The sequence below is a fragment of the Lagenorhynchus albirostris genome, chromosome 20 (assembly GCF_949774975.1).
Source record: "Lagenorhynchus albirostris chromosome 20, mLagAlb1.1, whole genome shotgun sequence".
NCBI classification, from domain to species: Eukaryota; Metazoa; Chordata; class Mammalia; order Artiodactyla; family Delphinidae; genus Lagenorhynchus; species Lagenorhynchus albirostris.
Window position 1 is genome coordinate 589,933 of NC_083114.1, and position 19,362 is coordinate 609,294.

The 19,362-nt window shown below is 55.8% G+C and overlaps 1 protein-coding gene across 4 annotated transcripts in view; it reads left to right on the top strand.

Annotated features, from left to right (window-relative positions):
- Nucleotides 1–19,362, top strand: part of USP22 (ubiquitin specific peptidase 22) — a 34,766-nt gene extending 15,404 nt beyond the window's left edge. Inside the window, exons 2-14 of one of the 4 annotated variants that reach the window (XR_009537427.1) lie at nt 1,633–1,765; nt 8,128–8,241; nt 10,676–10,777; nt 10,995–11,164; nt 12,226–12,373; nt 12,737–12,842; nt 12,930–13,088; nt 14,215–14,341; nt 15,062–15,153; nt 15,850–15,912; nt 16,308–16,457; nt 16,917–18,020; nt 18,803–19,362. Coding sequence is in view for 2 of the 4 variants with exons in the window: in XM_060133147.1 (XP_059989130.1) it covers nt 1,633–1,765; nt 8,128–8,241; nt 10,676–10,777; nt 10,995–11,164; nt 12,226–12,373; nt 12,737–12,842; nt 12,930–13,088; nt 14,215–14,341; nt 15,062–15,153; nt 15,850–15,912; nt 16,308–16,457; nt 16,917–16,959 (1,407 nt within the window). In the remaining 2 variants the exon portion in view is untranslated. Of the gene's footprint in view, nt 1–1,632; nt 1,766–8,127; nt 8,242–10,675; nt 10,778–10,994; nt 11,165–12,225; nt 12,374–12,736; nt 12,843–12,929; nt 13,089–14,214; nt 14,342–15,061; nt 15,154–15,849; nt 15,913–16,307; nt 16,458–16,916 lie in introns of all 4 variants that reach the window. The other 3 variants (XR_009537428.1, XM_060133147.1, XM_060133146.1) reach the window with 3 other exon arrangements.

Here is a 19,362-nt window from a genome sequence, read left to right on the forward strand (position 1 = left end):
GGAGCGCGGGCCCTAGGCACACGGGCTTCAGTAGTTGTAGCACGTGGGCTCAGTAGTTGTGGCGTGTGGGCTCTAGAGCGCAGGCTCAGTGGTTGTGGCGCACCGGCTTAGCTGCTCCGCGGCATGTGGGATCTTCCCGGACCAGGGCTCGAACCCGTGTCCCTTGCATTGGCAGGAGGATTCTTAACCACTGTGCCACCAGGGGAGTCCCGAGAGCGGCTCTTAGTCAAGAAGAAATACGGTGGTAATGATCAGAGTTGCATTTGGGTCCAGAGATAAATTGTACGTGGAGGTGAAAGATCAGCCTGGGCGTGAGGTTTTCCTGAGGCTGTGCTTCCAGGACAGGGCCTCTTGGCCTGTGGCTGCCCGTGAGGATTTGTGTTTCTCAAGCTGAGCACCTGGCGTCGAGGAACTTGGTGGTCTGGCCGCCCTGTGTGCCTGTCCTCAGACCCGTGCTCCAGCCTCGGGGCTCTCGTCTTGAGGGAGCATCCACACGCCCTCCCCCAGCTCCCCTGCACCACTTCCTGCTCTTCTACGAAGTCTCTGTGCAGCTTTCCCTGGTGGAAAAACTGTGGCTCGAGTTTCACGTGATGAGAGGTTTGTGCCTCGTCCTCAGGCCATGCCCTCCACGCCTGCCATCGAGGGTGGACGGTCAGCCTGACCCCCGGGCGGCTCCTGCCTGGGTCTTGTGTGTGCAGAGTGAGGCTCGGAGGGGCTGCTTCTGGGCTCCATGGGGGAGCGTGGCCTGCGGGGTCAGGAGGTCCTAGCCCACGTGCCGCTGTGTGGCCACCAGCAGACGCATGTCAGAAGGGCTCGCGGCCTTCCTCGGGGCTGGCCGTGAGGATCAAAGGGCGTAATCGCTCCAGTACCCGGCGCCCGTGTCCGTGTCACGTTTGTGCTGCTGTCCTTTGTTTCTGGGCCTTTTCTGTTTTAACCTTACCTCCCAGGCCCGTTCATCTTCCACCTCCCTTCACCCCAAGCTCCCTGCACCCCAGTCAGAGCGAGAGGGTTGTGTCGTGCGGTGTCATCGCAGGGGCTGGGAGTTCAAGTTGGTGGCCTGCAGGGGTTCACAGTTGGCGCGGGTGTGATTGTCGTGCCGGGCGTCCTGGGTGGTTCGGGGGGACGAGAATTGTTTACCATGGTGCTCTTAATCGCTGAGGTTAGAACTTCAGGTTTCCGTGGTCTGGTTCTCGGACACACGCCGTTCTTTTTCTTGTTTCTGTGTATTGCTTTGATTAATATTCATCTGGATTGATGGATCATAGGTTTGCTGTGGTCTTGGAACCTGGAATATGAAACTGGAAGTGAAGTGCAGGTTAAAGGTGACCTGGGGCTGGGGGCCCTGTTGGATGCGGAAGGACCTTGACAGCTCCTGGAGCTCCAGGCGCTTTGTCTGAGCGGCTTTGAGTTGGAGAAGGGGCCGAGGTCTCTTACACGGAGCCACTTCTGAGCTAAATGATCTACGTGCCTTTTGGGGGGCAACTGAAAGGATTAACGAAATGACCTTTTAGGCAGTGAGACCTTGAGAGGAAATCCGGGCTTTCCCTTCCTCCCGAGCTGTGCCCGTTGGGATCACCTTGCCCTGGTGTTTCCGAGAACCCCTGGTTTCTAACTCTCTCTTCTGCATTTCAGGCGAAGTCGTGCGTGTGTCACGTGTGCGGCGTCCACCTGAACCGGCTGCACTCGTGCCTCCACTGCGTCTTCTTTGGCTGTTTCACGAAGAAGCACATTCACGAGCACGCCAAGTCGAAAAGGCACAACCTGGGTAAGGCCGCGCGACGCCTCCTGGGCTTTGGGGTCACCTCCCCGACTCTCGTTCTGTGAATTTGACCTTCCACTCTCTCGGGAGTCCACCTTTGTGTGAAATAGCTTGTGCTCTCCTCGTGGAACTCCAGGGGGAGAGGAAAGAGAGAAACTGAACCCACGAGAGGGGCACGTGCCCAGCGTGCCCGAGGTCACATAAAGTCGTGTAACCCTGAACGGTGACTTTCTTTAACGGAGCATCAGAGACTCATCTTTCTCTCTGAAAAGAACGGTTAGGTATTAGATCAGGCAGAAATTTGCACAGGTCTTAAATGCAGCCTTAGGTTAGTGGTGTCAGCGTGGGGGTGGGGGGCACTGGGTGAATGTAGTGATTTCTGTAACGGGTTTGCAGTGTCGTCAGTGTTCGCAGAGAGGCTGGCGTTGAGGCGAGCTCACGTTTCATGTTCAGACACTGGTGCCTTCCAGAGGCGACGCGAAGCTGAGTTTTGCTCTTGGCTTGATTTTCTGACCGTTGTCACTCAATGTTTCCCTCGTTGAGGATTGTGTTTTCTGTCAAACGATGCTGAGGTTGTTAGGATATCTGTAAGAAAATCACTTTCAGAAGGTCCAGACCACAGACCCTTTTCTAGAACATAACTTGGTGTGACCTAGCCTTCCAGTGAAAGATAGTCTCAGGCCTTTTAGGTAGTAGGAATGGGCTCGTTCAAACTCGGTCATCTCCGGAGGTCGTGCCTCGTTTCATTTGCAGCTGAGAACTTGCAGCCAGTGCTGGGGGTCAGCCTGTCACCAGGAGCTAAGTGGCCTTTTTGGAAGGAGAGCTGGCGGCCCTGGAGGTGCTTCACAGGCTGTGGGTGAGCGGCTGCCCGGCAGGGCGGGGGTCAGCAATCCCGTCCCCCTTCCCCACGAGGGACCAGAGGGGAGGTCTGATGGGGCAGGACGGGTGTGGTGGGATTCTGTGGTGGTGAGTTCATGTAGATCTTTGTGCTTAATACCATCTGATTCTGGGACCAGACCCGCTTAGGCTCCTCTCACACCGGGGCTGTGATACTTACTGTGTGGTTAAAAGGGTTATGGAGAATTGGAAACACCTTTGCACTGCAAAGGGCTGAGACTCTTATTGTTACCTAGCATCATCTACAAAAGTCACTCGAGAAATTTGTGTGCTTATTAATTTTATCAACTGATTGATAAACTCTGCCTCTACTTTGGCCAGAATGAATAAGTTTTAGAAGGTTTTCTTCAAGAGACAAAACCACAAAATGGGAGAGCCCAGGAGTTTATTGCAGGTTGTGTGTGTGAGCGCGTGTGTGCGTGTGTGTTAACAAAGCCAGAGCTTAGCTTTCTGTGTCCACATGGCAGGGGAGGGCACGGGAGAGGAGCCCCGGCAGGAAAGGGATTGCCCGCCCCCGGCCCTGCGTCTCGAGCTGCTCCCCGTTACCCCTGGAGCCCCTCAGAGCGGCGGCTTGACGTTTGAGGGCCAAGGGGCCGTGATTCCTGGGCCGGGTCCTGCCTCTGGGAGCCCCGCGGAATAACCCTGGGGCCTGAGGTGGACGCTTAGAAGGATTTCTCCCAGGGCTTGCGGCTTCTAAGCGGAGGGGCGTGAGAGGCCCACGGGGAGTCTCGTCTGAGTATTTGCTTTTTTGCGAGTGTTCAGTTAAAACCAGCACGTCGGTAGCTATGGGGTCTTTGCTGGCGGCCTGTGGGAGGACGAAGCTTCTGCTCCTCTGTCCGACCTGCCCTGTGACCCTGCCTGGTGTGACGTGGCGGAAGTGGCCCCCAGGAGGAAGGGCCTGTCCTGACCCGCTGCCGGCCGGTTTGCTGTGCAGGACGGTGTTGGGATCCAGGTCACTGAGTAAGATTTGGTTTCGTGCTCCTTCGTTTCGTACAGGTTTTTGTTTGATGTCGAGTCACAGGGGCCCGTGGATGTTGCCTGCGTGAGCCACAGAGGCTGTGAAAGGAGTGCTTTTAGCTTTGTGTCTGCCTCTAGGAAGCGTTATTTTCGTTTTCCCAGAGGGTGTGAGGATGTATGTGGGCATAAGAGGGCGTATCGGCTCCCCTCTGAGCGGGTGACGTTTCCCTCCATCTCAGGATCCTCCTGTGGCTGGAGGGAGGGGGACACGCGCCTGCCTGGGGCCTGTCGGCCGGGGGTTCCCGGGTGAGTGGGTTGACGGCCTCCTCTCTTCCTGGGAGCGTCTCGCCCGCATCCAGGCAGCTGGGTTCCTGGGCAGCTGGCCCTTTGTTTCCATGGGTTCTGCACCTGCAGATCCAGCCAAGCTCAGATCGAAAAACAAATTCCAGAAAGTTCCAAAAAGCAAAAGTTGAATTTGTCTGGTCCAGGCAGCTACTTACGTGGCATTCACGCTGTATTAGGTAAAGCAGCCTGGAGGTGATTTAAAGTGTGTAGGAGGATGTAGGTTCTGTGCAGATGTCACACCATTTCCTACAAGGGGCTGGAGCATCCTTGGATCCTGGTGTCCGCGGGGGTCCTGGAACCAGCCCCACCTTGGGTACCACGGGACCACTGACTGTCTGCTCAGCCTTTAGTCCTGATGCAGTCAAGCCTTTGTCCTTGGTTATCTTGACTGTGAGATAATTTTCTGGAGGAACTACCGTGACTGTAGGTGTTGCATTGGGTTTTTGAATTCCATATTGAGATGAAATTTAGAGAACACACAATTAACCATTTCAACCAGTACAGTTCAGTGCATTTAGTCACTTGCCATGTGGTGTGTGGAAATACCATCTCTCTTTATTTTCAAAACTTTTTCGTCTCCTCGAAGAATACATGTCTCTGTTACGTAATCCTCTCCGGGCCCTGGCATCCGCTGATGTGTCTTCAGTTGTGGATTCGCCTGTCTTGAATATTTCTTATAAGAGGAATCATACAACACACGGCCTTCTGTGTCTGTTTCTATCTCTCGGCAGGTTTTCAAGGTTCATGAAGTGTCAGTTCATTTCCTTGTGGTTGAATAGCATTCCTTTGTGTTGATATTCCAGAGTTTGTTTATCCAGTCATCCACTGGTAGACATTTGGGTTCCCACCTTTGGCTTTTATGAATAATGCTGCTATAAACATGCCTGTGTGAGTTTCTTTGTGGACATACGTTTTCATTTCTTGTGGATACCAGAAGACCTTGGAGATAACTGTGGGTTCGGTTCCAGATCACCTCAATAAAGCAGATATCTCAACAAAGCGAGGCACACACGTTTTTTGGTTTCCCACTGAATATAAAGATAATGTTTACACTGTACCGTAGTTTAAGTGTGCAATAACAGCATTTCCCTTTGGTTGTTCCTGCTTTTTCGGTGTCAGACTAAGAATCCATTGGCAAACCTGAGGTCGTGACGCTTACCCGTGTGTGTCTGAGTTTTTATACTTTTAGCTGTGATGTAGGTTGCTGACCGTGTGGAGTGAAGTTTTGCGTGGGGCTGGGGTCAGGCAAGCTGCCTCCTCGTTTCATCCCGGGGCCCCAGCGCCCGCTGTCGGCCTCGCCCCTCCTGGCGGTCCCAGCCCCACACAGCGGGTGGGAGGCAGACTCATCTGGGGACATGGGGCCTCCCTCTGCCCTCGCCGTGCGGCTGACCTGTTTCTCGCTGAACCCCACTGCTTCCCTGAAAGTGTCCCTCTTTCCCACCGTAAGCCCGCCTCTGCCAGCTTGCTCTGGTCCCCGGAGCAGGAGTGACACTGCCCAGGAGTGGGCAGAACGCAGGGCAGCTGGCCCCGGCCTCCAGAGCAGCCTCGACGTGGACTTGCAGAGACTTGGTCGGAATTTTGTAGGTTTTTAGGGAGGGGCAGTGGTAGGCCTGGGATTCTCTGAAATTGCTACTTTGAGTCTTGATAGATCTGCTTTCGATCCACCACAGTATCATTGACCTGTGTCTTTGTACCTTAAGACATGAAATATGGGGGTTTCCCTGGTGGCACAGTGGTTAAGAATCCGCCTGCCAATGCAGGGGACACGGGTTCGAGCCCTGGTCCGGGAAGATCCCACATGCCACAGAGCACCTAAGCCTGTGCGCCACAACTACTGAGCCTGCGCTCTAGAGCCCGTGAGCCACAACTACTGAGCCTGCGTGCTGCAACTAATGAAGCCCAAGCGTGTAGAGCCCGTGCTCCACAACAAGAGGAGCCACCGCAACGAGAAGCCCGCGCACCGCAACGAAGAGTAGCCCCCGCTCACTGCAACTAGAGAAAGCCTGCGCACAGCAACAAAGACCCAACACAGCCAAAAAATAATAATAATTTTTTAAAAAAAGACATGAAATATGATAAAAGCTGTGATTTGTTAAGACATTACCATTTACCAGGAGGTGCGTGCTGCTTAGTTGTATATATGAACTTAGTGACCACGCAGACCTGTGTCAGTGCTGTTGCTGTCCCTGTTATACCACAGGGGACGTGGGTGAGCTCAGAGGTGCTCAGAGGTGCGCAGGTGGCGGGGCCGGGTTTGTGCTCCGAGCTGTGTCCCGTCACCTGGCAGACGTCTGCTGTCCCTTGGTGAGTCTGAGTCAAGGGGATTCTCTTTTTTTTTTGGAATTTTATTTTGTTTATTTTTTATATAGCAGGTTCTTAGTAGTTACCTATTTTGTATATACTAGTGTATATACGTCAATCCCAATCTCCCAGTTCATCCCCCCGCCCCCTGCCATTTTCCCCCCTTGGTGTCCATACGTTTGTTCTCTACATCTGTGTCTCTATTTCTGCCGTGCAGACAGGTTCATCTGAACCATTTTTCTAGAGTCCACACATATACGTGTTAATATACAGTACTTGTTTTGCTCTTTCAGACTTCACTCTGTGTGACAGTCTCTGGGTCCACCATGTCTCTACAAATGACCCAATCTTGTTCCTTTTTATGGCTGAGTAATATTCCATTGTATACATGTGCCACATCTTCTTTATCTGTTTGTCTGTTGATGGGCCTTTAGGTTGCTTCCATGTCCTGGCTGTTGTAAACAGTGCTGCAGTGAACATTGGGGTGCATTTGTCCATAGTTCAACCTTTTTTTTTTTAATTATTTATTTTTGGCTGCATTGGGTCTTTGTTGCTGCATGCCGGTTTTCTCTAGTTGTGGCAAGTGGGGGTACTCTTCGTTGTGGTATGCAGGCTTCTCATTTCTCATTGCGGTGGCTTCTCTTGTTGTGGAGCACGGGCTCAGGCGTGAGGGCTTCAGTAGTTGTGGCGCGTGGCCTCGGTAGTTGTGGCGCACGGGCTTAGTTGCTCCATGGCATGTGGGATCTTCCCGGACCAGGGCTCGAACCCGTGTCCCCTGCGTTGGCAGGAGGATTCTTCACCACTGCGCCAGCAGGGAAGTCCCCTAGTTTAACCATTTTGAACTATGGTTTTCTCTGGGTATATTCCCAGTAGTGGGATTGCTGGGTCATATGGTAATTCTATTTTTAGTTTTTTAAGGCACCTCCAGACTGTTCTCCATAGTGGCTGTATCAATTTACATTCCCACCAACAGTGTAAGAGGGTTCCCTTTTCTCCACACCCTCTCCAGCATTCCTTGTTTGTAGATTTTCTGATGATGCCCATTCTAACTGGTGTGAGGTGATACCTCATTGTAGTTCTGATTTTCATTTCACTAATAATTAGTGATGTTGAGCATCTTTTCATGTGCGTCTTGGCCATCTGTATGTCTTCTTTGGAGAAATGTCTATTTAGGTCTTCTGCCCATTTTTGGATGGGGTTGTTTGTTTTTTTAATATTGAGCTGCATGAGCTGTTTATGTATTTTGGAGGTTAATCCTTTGTCCGTTGATTCGTTTGCAAATATTTTCGCCCATTCTGAGGGTAAGGGGAATTCTTTTTAATTGTTGAACTGAGCGAGTTCCTTCCAGATGCTTCGAGGACTTTTCTCTTGTTTATCTTCGTGAGGAAGTAACTAAGGGCTGGGTTTCATGCCTGTTTCCGTGGAGGATGCAGTTTGGAAAGTGCAGGATCCGCTCACCGGGAGCTCTGGGCACGCCCTCCAGGCTGTCTGCTTGGGGCCGTGCTGCCCATCAGGACGCCACGAGTCCTCGTGGGCTGATAGGAATGCGAGTTCCCCTTGTTTCAGAGGATAGGCGGAGGCTCCTGGTACCTGGGGGTCGGGTCCTTCGCAAAATATGGTCGTGGCGCCTCTTTCTCCCTCAGGTTCCTCAGCCCTTGGCGGGAGCTTCCAAAAAAAATTCACGTGCCTCCTCTGCTTAGGATACACCATCTGAAGTGGGGGGACAACCTTTTGTAATAATGGGATTCTCTGCTTTGAGAAACGGTGCAGTGAAATGCCTAAAAAACTTGCTTGTTTAATTTGTGTCCTGAAGCATTACCTTTCGACTTTTAATTGAATTTTGTCGCTTCCCTCTTTTCTCTTTTCAGCCATAGAGCTTATGTATGGAGGTATCTACTGCTTTTTGTGTCAGGACTACATTTATGACAAAGACATAGAAATCATTGCCAAAGAGGAACAGCGGAAAGCTTGGAAAATGCAAGGTTTGGTTTTCCTGAGATCTGCATGGCTGCTTGTGTCTTAGCCCTGCGTTCCCTGCCCCCTTGTCTGTCAGGGCGTGGCGGGGGTGGGGAGGGAGGGGGGGTGGTTCTGTTGAAGGGGAGGAGCCCCTACACCTGCCTGCTCCCTCCTGCAGGCTCACGGGGCGGGGGGGGGGGGCAGGGGAGGCAGGCGCGGTGCCCACAGGCCTGCGGCTGCTGTGAGGGCTTAGCCGGGGTTGAGAGAGACACCCCCAACCTAGCCTCTCCGGTCGCCGGGCATTTTTACAGACACAGGGCTGAACCAGGCACAGTGTCTGCAGGGATTTTGTGCTGCCTCGTCCCTGGTAGCTGCCCAGAAAGCAGCTCCTCGGTAACTGCAGGATGTGTATGCTGACTGCTTCCAGGAGGGTAGACTGTTTTCTCATTAAATTACCGTGGAATCTCTTAAAACTCTTAACTGGAAAAAAAAACCTCTTAACTGGTTAGGTTATGCTAAACCTGTGTCAGCACAGAATTAAACTTCCCAGAGGAAAAATGCAACAGTCTACCGCTGAGACCCCTTAGTTCAGGAGCGTGCTCTCCGTCCTGTGCGGTGCCTCTGTAGCCGGAAAGGGAGAACTCCAGGCTTTCCTTCTTGTGTAGGAACAACCCAGGTCTTCCCTGATGAGTGTTTCTCTCCCGTGAGTCTCCTTTACTTGCACAGAACCCTTCACACCCGGCACTTCTGGTCACCAAGTGTTTTTTTGGGGGGGTCAGTTCCCTGCCAAGAAATTCCCTGTGGCGCCGGCTGGGTATCCTATGGATCAACTTAGTTCTGACACAGTCGGCCTGGAGGTGTCAGGCCCCGGGGGATCCCCTCCCCAACTTCAGATGCTGGAGTCTCAAGTCCAGGGTCTCATCTGTGCTCTTGACCGTCCAGCTGTAGATCGGAGGCTCCCAGGACCCCCCTGGACTGGAGCGTTTGCTAGAGCAGCTCACAGAACTGAGGGAGACACTTAACGTTCGCCAGTTTATTAAAGGATGTGATAAAGGACACAGATGAGCAGCCAGATGGCTAGAGAGAGGCAAGGGGCAAGGCCGGGGAGGGTCCCCGTGGAGTTGGGGTGCATCACCCACTCGGTGCGGAATGTTCACCCACCTGGTTCGCTCCCCGAACCCCGTGCTACTGGGATGTTATGGGGGCTTCTTCCTGGAGGCCTGATGGATCATTAACCCCATTTCCAGTCCCCTCCCCTCTGTGGAGGAGTTGGGGCCGGCCGTGCGGGTGCTGCAAATTCCAAGCTTCCCTGGTCTTTCTGGTGGCCAGTGCCCATCCAGGAGCCCGCCCGGAGTCATCTCATCAGGACAAGAGGTTCCTCTAGTGCCCTTCCCGCTAAGGCGCCCTTATTACCAGGGCGCGGGGCTCATGCAGGGGACGGGGCAGGGGCGGCACGTGTGTCCCACTGACGGCGCGGTGGCCGTGGAGCCGTGCCGCCACTCCCGTCCCTTCGCTGGCTCGTAGGCAGCGGCACACGTGAACATTATGCAGCTCTTTTCTTTTTTGTTCAGCTGCCTGTTTTTGGTTTCCCGGATAGTTTTTTCTTTCTTGTTCTCATTTCCAGCACACGGTCATGGGTCACAACAGTAATAGGTGTAGAAAGCCCCACTGGCCTGTGACCGTCTCTCCACAGAGAACATACAACCCAGCATGTGGTTTACAGTGTTTTGCCTTAATTGTGCTCCTCTGTAGACGTGCCATGTTAGAGAACGGAGCACAAGCCAGGCTGTCGGTCATCAGAGCCGAGGAGCCTGTCTTCTCTGGAGAACAGTCTCTTTAGTCCACTTCCTGTTCTCTTCCACCTCCAAACCTTAGTAACGTTGCCGGTGAGGCTAAGGCTGAGGACGTTATTTCTTCGTGCAGAACAGTCAAACCGCAGGGCTGAGAAATGCATGTCCCAGGAAAAAGTGGGATTCTTCTAAAATCATTCCACAATTCCATCTGTCAGCAGGACGGTGCGTCCTTCAGAGCGTGTTGAGTTCTAGGTGCGTGGAGCCAGTGCCTCCGAGGAGTAGTCTGTGCACTGGGGTGCAGGTGGCCCTGCCGCCGTCCTTGGTTTAAGTCTCTGGTGGGTACGGCCGTCCCTTCATCCCCGTCGCCACCCAGCGCTCCCTGTGGGCACTGGTGCCGTGGTCCCTCTGCTCAGGGCGTAATTAAGGCTGAGGAGACCGCTGGTGCTGGGGCAGCTGTCCCCCAAGGTCCCGCTCTCCTCTCCTCCTCTGGGAATGTGACGTGGTTCATTCACGGCACGCTCTGAGAGAAGCTCCTTCCATTGTCTGGAACAGGGTCTTAGAAGGACCCTACGTTGCCCGCCTTTGAATCTGATAAACCCTGTGCTGCCACCACGCTGGTTCATAGACACGATCAGAGTGTAGCTAACGGCACCTTCCACCCGCTTAGGCGTCGGGGAGAAGTTTTCAACGTGGGAGCCGACCAAACGGGAGCTCGAGCTGCTGAAACACAACCCCAAGCGACGGAAGATCACGTCCAACTGCACCATAGGTGGGTGGGCACGGCCGGGTGGAGGGTGCATTCTCCGGGGAGGTGCAGCGTGGCTGTCAGCTTGTCGCAGAGGCTCCTCCCTGCCCTGCCCCGTTGTTACTGGGAGCCTTTGGGCAGTGAGGGCTGGTGGGGGTGGGCGCGAGCACGCCTCGGGACGTTTCCCACGGGTGGGGCGCAGACGTTAGAAGTAGGTTCCACCCCGCGCTCTGCCTGCCAGGTCTCCGCGGCCTCATCAACCTCGGGAACACGTGCTTCATGAACTGCATCGTGCAGGCGCTGACGCACACGCCGCTGCTGCGCGACTTCTTCCTGTCCGACCGGCACCGCTGCGAGATGCAGAGCCCTGGCTCCTGCCTGGTCTGCGAGATGTCCTCCCTCTTCCAGGAGGTGCGCCTGGGCCGGGAGGGGGCCGGGCCGTCACGGGGTGGGCTCTGAACATCCACAGACGTGCCGACTGTGGAATCGCACGTCCTTCCCAAGAGGGATCGTTGGGTGAGGCACTTGGTCATCTGCAGAGGCTCGCGGCTGCCTCACAGGGGTGCAGGTGGCAGGTGCCAACCCCTCCCCGTCACCTGCCGCTTTCCGGCTTTGTCCACGGGACGGGCGGGTCTCCTGTTACCGGCCCTGCTGACTGTGTGTGTCACCAGAGGCCTCTGTCTTTGGGCCCCTGCCATGGACATCAGGTTCTGTCCCGACGGGCTCGCAGGCTGGACCCCCCCTTCTCAGAGCGGGAGTGCAGCCCAGCCGCTCCCTCGGGTGCTGCGGGGAGCCAGGGGTTCTTCAGGCGTCGGCCCTGGGCCAGCAGACTCGGCCGGGTCTGGTTTTGTCAGCCTTTGATCACATCCTCTCGTTTTCCTTGTTGGGCCCCGGCTGCCTGAACCCATCTGGCTGCGGAGCTGGAATGATTCACGGTCTGGCCCTTTTCAGAAGTTTCCCGACTCCTAGCCTGGCTTAGCCAGTCCCCACATACCTACAGCCTAGCCTGACAGCGGCTCCTGGGGTCACAGGAGTGAGCAAGCTGAATGATATCGTTGGGCCAAAACGGGGACACGGGTGCCTTGGAGAACGGGCTGATGGGGGGGCCTCACTAGGGCACTGTTGGTGGTGAGTTCATCTCTGTCAGGTTGGTTTTTAGGTTCAGGTTTACGGGGGTACGCGTTTCACACGGCACAAGTCACCTTTTAGTGTATGTGTGTGTGTTTGACAAAAGTTTGTCGCCGTTCATCGTTTTGGCTTATTTCTAGAAAACAAGTGGTGGGAATGGAGAAAACTCTGAGCAGACTCAGAGTCTGTGAAAACACAGTTTGCCTGAAAAGGAAAGGAAATGACTTGTTTGGGCCGCGCTCGCCGGCGGAGGCTCCGGGCGGCTGTCAGACGTGCGTGTCTGCGTCTGTGTTCGAGGGAGGCACGCGCTCCTGACGAGGGTGCTTCTCCTTCTCTCCAAGCAGTTCTACTCGGGGCACCGGTCCCCCCACATCCCATACAAGCTGCTGCACCTGGTGTGGACGCACGCCCGGCACCTGGCGGGCTACGAGCAGCAGGACGCGCACGAGTTCCTCATCGCAGCCCTGGACGTCTTGCACCGGCACTGCAAAGGTGAGCACTGCACAGGTGAGCATTGCACAGGTGGGCACTGCACAGGTGGGCACTGCACAGGTGGGCACTGCACAGGTGAGCACTGCACAGGTGGGCACTGCAAGGTGGGCACTGCACAGGTGGGCGCTGTAGAGGTGGGCGCTGTTTCTCAGGGCCTGTTACTGGGCCTGCCAGGTGGATGGCAGGGAACTGTTCACAGGGAGGAGCAAGGGGGAGAAACTGAAAGCACACGCGCGTCCCTCCCGCGCCCCTGTGGAAACCCGGGCCCTCCTGCTGCACCAGCTCTGCCCCTTGGGTCAGCGGCTTGGCAGTGGGCTGGCTGCCTTGGGGGCCCAGGGTCCCAGAGCCACCGTCTCTTGCCAGGTGATGATAATGGGAAAAAGGCCAACAACCCTAACCACTGCAACTGCATCATAGACCAGATCTTCACGGGGGGGCTGCAGTCCGACGTCACCTGCCAAGCATGCCAGTAAGTGCGGCCTCCGCAGCCCCGGTGCTGCCGGCCAAGCGCCGCCCCCGGGCCGTGGTGCTCACCCGTCCCCCCGCTTGCTCCTAGCGGGGTCTCCACCACCATCGACCCCTTCTGGGACATCAGCCTGGACCTGCCCGGCTCTTCCACCCCCTTCTGGCCACTGAGCCCTGGGAGCGAGGGCAGCGTGGTGAACGGAGAGAGCCACGCGTCGGGAACCACGACCCTCACGGACTGCCTGCGGAGGTGAGGCGTCCACGCCTTGTGGGGAGGGGGCCCTTCCTCGTGGCTGCTCGGGGAAAGTCCTGGTAAAGCCAGGCCCCCCAGGGCCCCACGTTCCCGCACGAAAGCTGAGGGAAGACGGGATGGCCAGCAGACGAGCTGTTTCTGTCCCTGAGTGCCCCCCACCCCGGCAGAGGCTGGAGGTCCGCGGCCTTTAGTGACTAACGGGCAGAGTCACACCCAGCAGGGCCGCCCTCCTGCTGTGGCTCGTGGCCTTTTCTGAAGGTGATGAAAACGTTTTTAATTAAACTTTTTATTTTGAGATAATTGTAGTTTTGCGTGCAGTTGTAAGATACAATCCGGAGAGATCCTGTGTACTCTTTCCCCAGTTTTCCCCAGTGGTAACATCTTGTAAAATTACAGCACAGTGTCACGGTCAGCAGGATCTCAACATCCCTGCAGTCAAGATGCAGGATGCTTGCACCCCCGCAGGGTCCCTCACAACCACACGTCCTGCACCTCCTACCCTTGTTGCCTCCTTAACTCCTGGCAGCCGCAAATCTGTTCTCCATTTCTAGAAATTCCACATTTCAAGAATGCTATATCCGTGGAATCATACATCATGTAACCTTTCAAGGATTGACTTTTTTCACTCATCCTAATTCTCTGGAGATTCATCCAGGTTGTGTGCATCACCAGTTGTCTCCTTTTTATTGCTTACTAGTATTCCATGGTGTACACGGCTTAACCACTCATTCGCTGAAGGACATCTGCATTGCTTCCAGGGTTTTTTTTGGCCTTTACAGATAAAAATGCTGTAGCCACTCATGTACAGTTTTTGTGTGAGTGCTGGTTGTCACTTTTCAGGGACAGATTTGATTGCTGGGTCTTAACAGTAGTTAGAAAATTATTTTGAGTCCACCAGACTTTCATTTTCCAAAAAAGTTGAGGATAAATATTTTTTGAAGTGCTCGAGAAGAGAAAGGAAGGAATAGCTTTTTCATTGTGAAGTTATAAACGTCCCTAACTGTGTGTGTGTTTTTAGGAAGGACGTGAACCCCCTGAAAGTGATAAAATAACTTTTCTCTTTTTCCTCTCTTACTGCTGCCATCTTTTTTCCCTAAAAATCCATGTTTTCACTGCGTTGCAGGTTTACCAGACCAGAGCACTTAGGAAGCAGTGCCAAGATCAAGTGTAGCGGTTGCCATAGCTACCAGGAGTCCACAAAGCAGCTCACCATGAAGAAGCTGCCCATCGTGGCCTGCTTCCATCTCAAAGTGAGTTCCCTGAGCACGCGGGGCCTGAGGGTGGGTGGATGTGCAGAGTCTGTCCGTGCTTGTGGAGCAGAGAGGGCGGTGCCCGTAAACTACTCTGCTCGTGTCTGTCGCCGGGAGGTTTGCCCGTGAATCAGAAAGTAATTGCTTCGTAATGAAAATAGGGTGAGTTACTCTGGGTGGGGGGTGGTTAGGGATTTACTGCTTCTCTCCTCCAAGTTCTTCTATCCTCACCCCAAGTTTTCCGATTTTCTTTTACTTGAAAGCAAGGACCCTTAGCATTAAGGTCTAGTCTGGGGGTCAGCATGTTCCTGTGAAGGGCCAGTAGCAAATATGAATCATGTGTATGATGTATTATGAGAGAATATGCAGCAGAGACAGTGTGTTTGCTGGTCTTGGGTATTTGCGATCTGATTTTACATGTAAAGCATACAGTCTCTGTTGCTCGTTCTTTTACTTCATGACCCTTTAAAGATGTAAGACAGAAACCAAATCCCCAGCCCTACCTGTTTCTCCCACCGGGCACCGTGCTAGGTCCACACCTGCTGTCGGGCGCATCATTTCAGGGCTGGGCTGAGCCCTGTGGGTTATGTCGCCCTGTGGACTCTGAGCTCTAGCTGTGGCCAAGGGCGGTTCGGAAAATGCAGGAAAGGCCCACTTAGGGAGCCACAGAGACGGTGCTGTCGGAGGAGCCCTACAGCCTTCCCACCCCCACTTCTGCAGCGATTCGAACACTCGGCCAAACTTCGGCGCAAGATCACCACCTACGTGTCCTTCCCCCTGGAGCTGGACATGACCCCCTTCATGGCCTCCAGGTTTGTCCTCCGTGTCTGTGGTCGGGTGGGCGTGGCACCAGGTCCCTGATGAGGCCCCAGTGGGCCCTGATGTCACTTCGTCCGTGACACCTCACTGTCCTGATCTCACCCCAGGACCGTCCCTGTGTGAGGGAGGCTGTCCTCCTACCAGCTGGCTCAGGGCAGCATTTCAGGCGTTTCAGCCACAGGCACTGAGATTGGATACAAATCAACACAGTGGTTTTGTGGTTGTAGGCTTCATTTATCTTGTTTTGGAGTCTTTGTATCAGGGACTGCTTGAAATTTACCCTTGCAAAAATAGGAGGAGGCTTGCTGGTAGGAGGGCTGCCTTAGTGAATAATAACCACAGGCGGGGCGGCTTAAAGCAACAGAGGCCTGAGTCCAGTGTTGGCGGGGCCTCAGGACGATCTGCAGAGGCTGCCTGCCTGCCTGCCTGGGGGTTGGCAGGGAGACGTGGGTCTGGGCCGGCTCTGAGCCTCGATCTCGGCAGTCCGCCTCCCAACCTGGGCCTCGGTTTCCCCACCGTAACTCGGGGGTCATCTCTGCCTGAGATGGAGCTGTTGGGAGAAGCGGACCCGTGGAAGCCGCACCAGCACGGCGTCCGGTGTCGCGCGTCCCCGGTGCCCACGATACCATGTGAACCGCGGGTTGTTAGTGAACTGTTTTAATCGAGCCTGAGTTTGCGCCGTCTTACAGCAAAGAGAACAGGATGAACGGACAGTACCAGCAGCCGGTGGACAGTCTCAGTAACGATAACAAGTGAGTGGCACCTCGAGCGCGAGTGGGGCCAGGGGCTTCGCGGGAGGCCCACCTGCGTCTCCCAGGAGGTGCTGCGTGTGAGGGGCAGCGGCCGGGCTTGCTTGCTCTTGGCCACTGGCCTGCTTCCTGTCGTGTTGCCACCGACCCTCTGTCGGGGAGGGGCCTCCCCCCTCCTCCCCCCTGCCGCATCGCGGTGAGGCCCTTCTCCCGGTTCCTCCTGTTGGTGGCGGCGGGGAGGGTAGAGCAGCAACAGCGCCTCCCAGGCGGGCCCGTTCTCTCCCCTGTGCTGCTGTCGCCTGTCAGCGTTTGCTCCTGGGCGGCTACCCGGTGGGGACTGTGGTCCCTGGTGGGGACAGGGTCGTGACCTCCATCTCCCGCCACCGTCCCCAAACCAGGTACTCCTTGTTTGCGGTGGTCAACCACCAGGGGACCCTGGAGAGTGGCCACTACACCAGCTTCATCCGGCAGCACAAGGACCAGTGGTTCAAGTGTGACGACGCCATCATCACCAAGGCTGGCATTGCAGACGTGCTGGACAGTGAGGGGTGTGTCCCGCGGGGCCCCGGGACCACGTCGCCCCTCTGCGCCCCGTTCGCTCCTTCCTGCTCATCGTTGCCTCCCTCGGTCTCCAGACCATCCGCGGGGCTCCTGCCCCACCCCAGCTGCCCTGAGCTCCAGCAGGCGTCTGGGCTTGGAGCCACGAGCAGTGGGGCAGCCCTGAGAGGCTGTGCGGTGGCCGTGAGGAGGACGGGCGGGTGGGCTGGGGCAGGGACCCGGGGCCAGCGTCCTTCCGAGAGGGACCGTGTACAGGGCCGGGGGGCGGCCACCGCCAGGGCCCAGCAGGTGGACGAAGGCCGGGCTGGTCGTGGACTGGGGGCCCTGCCGCCTCCCTGCCGTCTCTTCTCTGCGGTGACAGGCTGAGCACGGCTGTCCTGGTCAGGGTGGTTTTGCTCCGACCCCTCGGGAGGTGGAAGTAAGCGTGCTCTGTCCTCTCTCCTCCTCAGGTACCTGCTCTTCTATCACAAACAGTTCCTGGAGTACGAGTAGCCGTCGGCGCACCGGCAAGTCCCCCGAAGTCATCCGGGTGCCCGGGGTCATGCTGTGTGGACACTTGGCAAGAGGTGGGCTGGGGGGGTGGGGGCAGAGGAGACGTGCGCCGGAGTGTCTCCTGTGTCCCCCGCGAGCCGGGGCAGGCGCAGCCCCCGCGCCAGCCGTTCCACGCTGGGGCCCAGAAAGCAGGAGGTGGAGGAGATGCAGGCCTCGCGGGTCTTTCTCTTGGTGAGTTTGGTGTCCGTGCGCAGCACGGACTCGGGCGTGAGCCCCGGAGCCTGTGGAGCTGAAGACCCCGTGGGGCCTCCGAGCACGTCTGTCCTGCATGTGGAAGCAGATCCCCGTTTTCTAGAGATAGGCGTTTGCGTATCGTCCCCCTTTCTCTCTCTTTCCACGATGGTGAATCTCTTAAACGTAATGATGGTAACGTGAATGAATTATTGAGTTCAGGCTGAAATTTAGATCGTTTTCCTTTTTTCCTGGAGAGTGGATCTTGCTTTTTCATCGGTGCTGTTTTTGTTGCCCCCCCCCCCCCCCCACAGGCACCTTGGACCTGGTCAGAGCTGCCTGGCTCAGTGGAGGAGAATCAGGCTGCGCTGGGAACGGTCTCTGTCGTATTAATCTTTTAGTACCTGAAGCGTTTCCAGTGGTTTCACTGTTTCCCTCCCGTGTTTCCTTCCTGGCCACCTGTCCCGCGAGCTCTCCTGGTCGCTGCTGGGCGGCGGGTGTGTCAGATGATGCGGCGGCCTCCAGGGGGGCTGCATCCTGGCTCTGGGTGCCTCTGCCTTGCGTTCCGGTAGCTTCTGTTGCCGCCGCCGGACAGACGACCGGGACTGAGCTGGTGGGAGGGGCTGACGGGGGAGGTGCAGCATCATTGTTCCTTGTGAGCCGCCTCGCACACATCTGTCTGTTCACACCCAAACCTAGATTGCCCGTCTCTGAGAGATTCCAGCCCAGAGACGGGGGGCGAGCCAGTGTCCCCTGAACGTGAGGCTTCTTTCCTGCAGAGGAACACGTTCACCTGCGGCAGGGTCAGCGGACTCTCCGCAGAGGGCCAGGTAGTAGATGTTTCTGGCTTTGTGGGCCCTGTGGTCTCTGCTGCAGGTCACGTGGATGAGCGTAGCTGTGTTCCAGCAGAACTTTACATGATCACGGAAAGTTGAATTTCATACACTTCAGCCACGTCACAAAATTTCAGCCGTTTTCACTGTTTAAAAACGTGTGACGGGTTCTCAGCCGACAGACCGTGAACCAGGTCCAGCTCGTCGGCTGCTCGGGTCTGGGCGCGGCGTGGCTCCTGCCCCCCCTCGTGGAAGGTGCTGGGGTCCTGCGGCGGGGGCGTCGTACCCGGCAGAGTCCTCAGCGACGCAGCTCAGGCGCCTGCCCCGCGTGGCCCGACTGCTCTGAGGGCCCTGGAGCCCTGGGCCTCCATGCAGAGTGGCGACAGAGGAGATGGTACTGGCCGCGGGGTTCTGGCGGGTCGCCTGTGGTCTGGTGAGCCCTGCGGCCCTCCCCTGCCGCCCACTCACGTCCAGGGCTCAGCTGCTCCAAGGATGGGAAGATTCAGGAGACAGTGAGGCCGTTTCTCTTTTCTGGGTGTTCTTTTGAATTTTTATGTCGAAGTTAACCCTCTGTTCCCTCTGGCCTGGTGTTCTGAGCACTTATCTCTCTGCTGCTGAGATTCCCCTGTGGCTGGAAGAACTACCTGGGGGGCGCGGTGAGGCTCCGGCTGCCTGCACGCGCGCCCGCCCCCCGTCCCGCGCGCTGAGGTCCTGCTTTGACGTCACCTCATCAGGAACAAAGAACTGCGTGATGGGTTGGGGAATTTATTTTCTTTCAGCTCCCGATGCAGCTACTAAATACGGGAAAATGGTTTCCTGTTTCAAACCACCACCCGTGTCGATGTCCAGACCGCTGAGGAATCCCTGGGCGACCCTTCCTCCCCGGCTAGTGTGTTTAAAGTGACTTGTGTTTGTGAGACGTTGGCTGCCGTGTCAGCGCTTTACAGTGAGACAGTGGGCTCTCCCTGGGTGTCCTGAGCGGGGGGCTGGGCCCGGGCCCTCTCCAGGCCGCCTCGGGCCTCCCGTCGGCGCCAGAATGTCCAGGACGCTCCTGCTGCATCACGTACACTCGTGCCGTTGTAGTTCTGCTCGGTGTGGATGCTTTCGTCGTATAAAATTGCCGTTCTTTTGACAATTCAAGTGACTTGTTTCGTCGTTTACTATAACTTTGAAAACAGAAATCGTAAGAACGAGATTCCAATGATTGTGCTGTGGATTTTATTACTGGGATGTTTCCGCGTCCCTTTCACCTGTCGTTTTGAGGGACTGTTTGGCTCTTCTCTCTAATGGCTTGTAGTCTTTTCCTGTGTCGTAATAAAGCTACATTTTATTCTGAAAA